Source organism: Salvia hispanica, chromosome 5, assembly GCF_023119035.1.
Source record: "Salvia hispanica cultivar TCC Black 2014 chromosome 5, UniMelb_Shisp_WGS_1.0, whole genome shotgun sequence".
Classification (NCBI taxonomy): domain Eukaryota; kingdom Viridiplantae; phylum Streptophyta; class Magnoliopsida; order Lamiales; family Lamiaceae; genus Salvia; species Salvia hispanica.
The window spans coordinates 14,923,490-14,930,925 of NC_062969.1; the positions used below are offsets into that span (position 1 = coordinate 14,923,490).

Consider the following 7,436-nt stretch of genomic DNA (forward strand, 5'->3'; position numbering starts at 1 on the left):
ATTTAGCCAGTTTTCCATACAAAATTCACCTCCCCTCTGGTGGTACAAGGGCCAATGCACAGTCTACATCCATATGTCTGCTCCAATGACTGGAAAAAACCCAAACCAATAACATGATTCGTGATCAGATCAAACAAACTCATATCTTTCAATAAACAAAACCATGAGGCTCGTGGAGTCTTACTTCGCCAAGAATGTGCGCACTCGAATGCCAGAACGTATCACGCCCTTCGTCGGTGTCAAAAGTAAACAGCGCAAGCTTGCAATCTTCCTCCAGAGGCCGATTCATATCCCACAACACCCCATTCACCTTAGCAATCAGCGCGTTCGACGCCAAGCTCTTAGAAATCTCCTTCGCCACATCAAACGGCGAGGTGTTCCATTTCTTCCCTTCCTTAACCTTCCCATCCGGCAACGTAATCCTACAGAAAGCGCCAATCGCTTAAGCTTTTGGTCATTTTGGAGGGATTCGAAGAGCGCGATGCGTTTGGGGATGACGGATTGAAGATACGCTTCGTCTTTGGTGTAGACGGGTTGAGCAGGGATCGAGCTAGGCTTAGCCTTGCTTCCAGCGGCGGATTCTCCCATCGGATGGAAAAGGCGGCGGCAGGGGTAGGTGAGAGGCAGAGGACGGCGGAGGGAGAAGGAGATGCGCCACAAGACACAGAATTGCATAAACTGCAGAGGGTTTAGTCGTGAGGTTTCTTCAACCTGCTGCAGTTTTCAATAATTAAATAGTCTAAACATCTTTTCAATTCTCTTAATACTCCTGACTAAGAGCATCCGCAATGGTACATAGGCCAGCAATAGGCTAGCCATTCTCTCTCCTGTCACGTCAGCAACACTAAAAAATCCACCTGTCACATCAGATTTAGGCCAGCCATAGACTAGCCATAGGTCAGCCGTAATAAAAATAATTCAAAATATACTACATTTACTAATTAAAATCACGATTAAATTACCGAATTAAATTTACGAGACATATACGGAAAATTTATTAATTTTATTTTTTAAAAAAGTACATTAACTAAAAATAAAAAAAATTGCATAATAAAAAAAAAAAAAAAAATCCGGCTTCCACACACGAGCCACCGCCCCACTCTACTCCTCACTAATTTATTAAAAAATACATAAAAAAAAAAATCGCAGATGCCTTGAATCCGTTATAGGTTTGCCGCTAGCCGAACGGGGGTCTCGCCGGCTTCTGGCCACAGCTGTATTTGGGACGCCCTCTTGCATTATGGGGTCCGGGCGCGAGAGGCCCCGGCCCGACGCCTGCATGACATGTTTTTATTTTAGATCTTAATTTTGTATTGGGCTATTGGTTGTTGTCCATCGCTAGATGTTGCTCTTGTACGTAAATTTAGTGAGATAGAGAAATCGCGTATTATATAGCTTTTTCAAAAATTAAAAAAAAAGAATACAAAAAAAAATTTAAAAAAGAATTAAAAAATAAAAATAATATTGCCGATCGCCGGCCGACGTGGTCGCCACAACGGCGTAGCTAGCTTGATCGCTGGCTGGATGAACAACGATCGCTGCCAATTTACGCCGATCCGCTCGTCACGATTTTCGCCTTCGCTGACAATGGTTCGTCTAGCCGATCGGGCTAGCGCTGACGAATCGGCTGTAGCTGGGTCGCTAGCCGATCATTGCGGATGCTCTAATAAAATGATGTACATGCGGTTAAATTGTTGGTTCGTGTCCAACTAAAACTGAATGTAAACTGAATTATTGGTTCCGAGTCGAATTAAAACTGGAGGTAAACAAGTCAATCGTATTTGTCCAATTCGATTATAGTTCATATCTTTATTTAATTGAAATCCCACATTTTTAACCGACGCTTTAATGGTTTTCTAATTTTTAGGCACGGCAGCCGAGGTCGGGTAGGGCAACGTAGCGGAAGGCCTAACCTGCAAAAAGAAGTTAAAAAATGGTGGAGAATGGAGGGATATTTATGGGATTGATGAGAAAAAAGTTGCAAGCATGGTCAGAGAAGATAAAATTGATATCCTTGTTGAACTTATGTGAGTGGATATGGTCGTCCAGTAAAAGGAAAGACATACACTGAATCCACACAGAGTCCACCTTTAGTGTGTGTGCAGTCAATCTGAGTCATAGAGAAGTTGAGCGACGTCGGAATATTAGAATCCTCGACCGAAAAATCTCCAACGTGATGGTATAACCATTCGAATTTGGGTTGTTGGTTGAAGAAGAGCTCGGATTTTGTATGGCGGGAATTTGATGACTCTAATTGGAAAGTGATGGGCTTAACATCCCAGCCGTGAATCTTTTCAGGGATTCGTCCGCCGTTGGAGGGGCGGCCGAGACGCAGACGGAAGAAGAGGCTGTAGGTGCCGACGGGGAATTCGAATTCCAAGCTGCCTCCTATTTCTAGCCACCATGTTTGATGGAGATAAGCAACTGTGCCAAACCTATATATACATACAAATTCAACTCTCTATATGTACAAAACTTCAATGCAATCCACTAGCTAGTAAAACTGAAACGGAGCTAAATAATACTTCCTCTAATCCCAATAATTGTCTATTTTGTCATTTTCGGCCCATCTCATTAATTATCATATTATTTGATAAATAGATCCCATTTCCAACTCATTTCACTCACAATTATTATAAAAGTAAGATCCATATTCTATTAATTTTTTCTTTCTACTTTTTTTTATAAAGTTAAACAAATTCTTAAAACTCGTATGTTAACATGCATATAATTAAATGGGACCATTAATGGACCGGAGGGAGTAAACACGCATATAATTAAACACGTGACAAAAGTAGGAAAGGATACGAGTGAATGACCTTGTACCGACCATGAACTTATCTTTTTAAAAATATAATCAATTCCAAAAAAATGGATTCATATATACGATTAATTTTATTTTTCATTTACAGATCTTAGATAATGGGGGGAGATTCAATCCAATGTTTAAATGGTGTGATGAAACTGTTAATTTATTTAGAATTGATACCTTGATTCATTAGTAGAGATGTGGTTCCAGTATCTGCGATCTTCTACGCCTGTAATTTTCAATGCTTTCCATGAAATAGCCGCACAAATTCCTCCTCTCTTTTTATCCAACCAAACCTCCTAAAAATCACCATCAAAAGCATAACATTTAATCAAGCAAGCAAGGTCAAATACAAATAAAAAAAAAATCATAATTACAACATAATAGTAGTAAAGTAGACCCGATATTGAAATCCTTTCTTGTCTCACAACAATAAAAATGGCGATCCTGACATCTCTATAAATGAGTAGGTGGAACTGAGTAGCAGCTAACCTTAGTGTGAGAGGCGAAGCGGAAGGGCGTGGAGAGGGTTGCATAGATGTCCTTCTTGGTCGAAAACGAAGGATCTCCGCCGAACACCTTCCTTAAAAGAATCTCGTGATTTTCAGGCAATTTTGATTCCCATAAACTATCAGACAAAGAAGCTCTGTGGAAAGTTGTGTTCACACGTGCGACTCTGCAGATCTCCGATGCCTCCAGATATGAAAGAACCCAAGCTATACAGCTCTCTGGCAGCTCTCCAAGGCCCTTCTCTCCCTCTCCCTCACTGCTGCCGCCCATCCCAGAAAAACCAGACCCCATACACATATACTATAGAGAGAGAGAGAGAAATGGTGATTAGTGGATGTGGTATTTGTGCTTTGAAAATAAAGCCTCTTGTGTTGAGATATTATTATAAGTGGGTGATATGTAGGTGGTTTGTGTGTGTACTTTTACACACCCAATTTTTGTGTGTATACATAATACATGGCTCTTATATACGTGCATGTATTTAAATACTTACTAGATACGGTTTGTTGTAGGATCTCCATTGAGATAGACCATAAATAAGACAACTTGTTACTTTAGCAATACCGCCTTATTGCAAATTTATTTAGTGATCAAAGAGAGAGTTGAAATTTTAGTGAACCAAATCCTACCGGTAGTTGAAGAAAATCTTCTTTGCCAATGTGGCTAAGGTTGTCACAATTAATAATTTAATACATATAGTATTTTATATGTCTTCAATTCCACGAGCCTCGCGTTGATGGGGTCTCTTCACATGGCATCCCAACTTTAATTATTTTGAAATTTTCAACATTGTATAAGTACTTTGCAATGATATTATTAAACTCACATGATATTCACATATATTGATGGCAGTGACATATTATATTCTACATGTGATAGAAGAGTATTGGGCGTCACAAATTATACTAGTAGTATAACTTAGTGCTATTTTAATTATTTATTTTTTACTTAATGAATAGTTAACTAGGGTATACATATAGTCATAATTCGTATACTAAGGGGTGTTCGGTTGCCAAGATTAAATCTCATGATTAAATATATATCATGTTTGGTTCATAAGATTGATCCCTACAACTTAATCGTAGATGGATAGTCTCATGATAATTAGTCATAGCCTCATCCCTCCAACTAAAATAATCCCACAACTTAATTCTAGATGGATAGTCTCATGATAATTATTCATGGCAACCGAACTACACCTAAGATTCCTTTCTTTGTAGCAGTGTAATTAATAGTACTAGTACAATAAACTAATTAACATGTAACACGGAATTTAAGAAAATGATGGGTTAAAATTAAAAGGAAGAAAATAAAGTAAAGTACTACGCATATATAAAAACATAAAATTTATTAAAAAAGAAATGAGTTAATTAATAGGTTACTATTTTACGTCGGAGAGAATAATAAATGAATCTTTATAAGCACTAGGATATTATTTTGATAGCCAAAAGTATTGATATTGGAGCAGTAACAATAGTTTTAACTAAAATTTTTGTGTTATTCCTTTTTTGTGAGACCATATTATATTCTTATATAGCAAGTCAAAACAAAATATACAACGCAGAGCAATGATTTACAAATAATTCGTGGTAACAGCGTGATTGACACATGGGTGTCATTATGAGAACATAATAACATTAAGAATTCGTAGTCTCGTACCATATTTCTTTTACTCAATTAAAAATACTAATTTATATTTCTAAATATCGTTTACATTTTAAAAAAGTCATCAATCTTAATATTCCAACTAAAACTAAGAAATGCTAATAAAAGGTTAAAAAAACAAAAAAAAGTTAAAGTTTAGTATTGTACTACTTGATAATTGTGTTTTCAACTTAAAATGTTTTTCTTCGCATCCTAAGTTTTTTGGGTTTGAAATGGAAGATCTATTCAAGATGACATGCATATCATTAATAGTATGCTTGAAATACATAAACATGAATATATACACATATATATTTGATACAATAACATAAACAATTAATTCAAAAAATCACATAATTAATCAATATGTGTATTACACGTAAAGTGTACTGTTTGAAGTTAGAAACTAAATTCAGTCACCACTTCACTTGGATCTTTGATCTTGATCTCGACCACGGATCTTTTGATCTATCCCTTAACTCGGAACTGACATTTGTGTGGGCAGAGCTCGTCAACACCTCAAGAACTGGACAAAAATTGAAAACAGAAGAACTCCTTAGAGCTAAACCATAATTTTTGAAAATCTCAACTATGAGAGAGAGAGAGTAGACCTGCCCAAGGTTTACCAAACCGGCGGTTAAAACTGAAACCGTAACCGTCGGTTACGGTTTCGAACCGAAACCGTGAGAATTTACCCGAACCGAAACCGCCGATTTTTGAACCGTGGTTCGGTTCAAGTTCAAAATTTTTTTAACTGAAACCGTCCCTGAACCGTGAAAAATTGCTGAAAACCGTGAAACCAAGCCGAAAGCGGAAAAAACAAGCGGTCCGGAACCTTATAAAACCGTAGAAAACCACCGGTTCGGAACCGAAACCAAAACCGGCGGTTTTGGAACCGAGACCGTAACCGCGAAACACCCTTGCGGTTCGGTTCCGGTTCGGCAATTTCTAAAATCGGAACCGGCAGTTCTGCACCGTAACCGTCGGTTCCTGAACCGTGGGCATCTCTAAGAGAGAGAGAAATTTGTTGAGTATGAATAGCATGAATTCTCATTTTTTCTTCTAGGCTTGTCCCCTTTTATAGAGAGATCAATGAAGGATTGGATTAGGGCCACAATTTAGGTTTACTTAATTAAATTAAAACTTTATTTAATTCATGCTCAAACTTAAATATTAATATCATCCACTTAAGACATAATACTGACTATCTATCCAAACCTGTTACGAGTATTTTAGGACTTCCTCTTTAATTAAATCATTTCCCGTGTTAACGATGTACATATCCATAATTAATATCAAGTCTGTTATCTACCTTTTATCAATTAATATCGTATGTTTAATAAATTCTAACTAACCAGATTTCTAAATAATAAAATTTGGATCTAAAACCTCTTGAAGATATTATCAAACTGGACACTCCCAGCACACGTGTCATTGCAATAACAATACTAGCACCACTTAGATAATAATGATCACTACCCAAACTACCAGGAATCTTGGATAACGAAAGATCCTCACCATTTGATAAGTCAAAGTGGTTCTCAATTAATATCGTATGTTTAATGTTATATCAATAATGATTAAGAAATGATAAATCCTTGAGACATCGTCTTTCAGTAAATAACACACATAGTTATCTCATTGTTATTCAGTGTTATACCACACCAACATTGTTAATTTCCTAAGGTAAGAAATTTTTTGAATTGACATCAACAAACTTTCACGATGCCAAAGCCTATATATTTAGGTTGTCTAACTAGTTTTCTTTTATAAGAACCATCAAATTACCTACTTTGAACGCCACTAATAACTAGCCTATTATGCAGAAGACTTAGACTCATGTTGCTTCTTATGTATTTAAATATAAAACACATTGTAACATCTTATAAATACATAAAAAAACACTATAACAAACTATTCATTCTCACAAATATGATAAAAATTGATAAAAGAGTTATTATATATATAAACATAACAAATATGATAAAAATTGATAAAAAGAGTTATTATATATATAAACATACGCAAAAATGCTTCTCAGTAGACTAAACTTTCATTATTCTTCAAAAAATTTAAATGCCGCTAATTTTATATCATTATAAAATAAGTTTATCCCAATCAACTTCAAAACTATGTGCTAACTCAAATAGTTTGCTAAAATTGAAAGCCCAGTTGAATTGACAGCTCAGCCAATAGGAGATATACTAATAAGCAATAAATATTTAAAAATTTTATTTTATCTTATTTATTTTTTAGTTTTTCAATATTCCACCACAACAATAATAAAATATCATTTTTTCATGTTTAATTGCATAAATCAAAATACAAACATGTCGTTTTCACCAAAAATCATACAAGTAGATTTAGCTACTCAAATTTATAAGTAATCTAGCAACATATTCGTTAAAAAACAATAAAAACATGACCAACAGGAGAATGGATATCACATAGAAGAGTTGTACACACGGAAGTC

General features: G+C 35.8%; 1 protein-coding gene across 1 annotated transcript; it reads right to left on the reverse strand.

The window, feature by feature from the left end:
* Positions 1-2,019: 2,019 nt before the first annotated feature.
* On the reverse strand, positions 2,020-3,736 carry LOC125190652 (F-box protein PP2-A13-like). Its single transcript, XM_048088003.1, has 3 exons — positions 3,302-3,736; positions 2,990-3,108; positions 2,020-2,435 (listed from the first exon to the last, which is right to left on the reverse strand). Exons 1-3 carry the CDS (start codon positions 3,614-3,616, stop codon positions 2,024-2,026), a joined length of 846 nt encoding a protein of 281 aa, XP_047943960.1. The 5' UTR covers positions 3,617-3,736; the 3' UTR covers positions 2,020-2,023.
* Between the last annotated feature and the right edge of the window lie 3,700 nt (positions 3,737-7,436).

Excerpts from the sequence above, each read along its gene's own strand:
- LOC125190652 (XM_048088003.1), bottom strand. The coding sequence starts at position 3,616 with ATGTGTATGGGGTCTGGTTTTTCTGGGATGGGCGGCAGCAGTGAGGGA. Across the intron at positions 3,109-3,301 it reads GCTTCGCCTCTCACACTAAG|GAGGTTTGGTTGGATAAAAA; the intron begins GTTAGCTGCTAC and ends GGTGATTTTTAG. Across the intron at positions 2,436-2,989 it reads ATCTCTACTAATGAATCAAG|GTTTGGCACAGTTGCTTATC; the intron begins GTATCAATTCTA and ends ATGTATATATAG.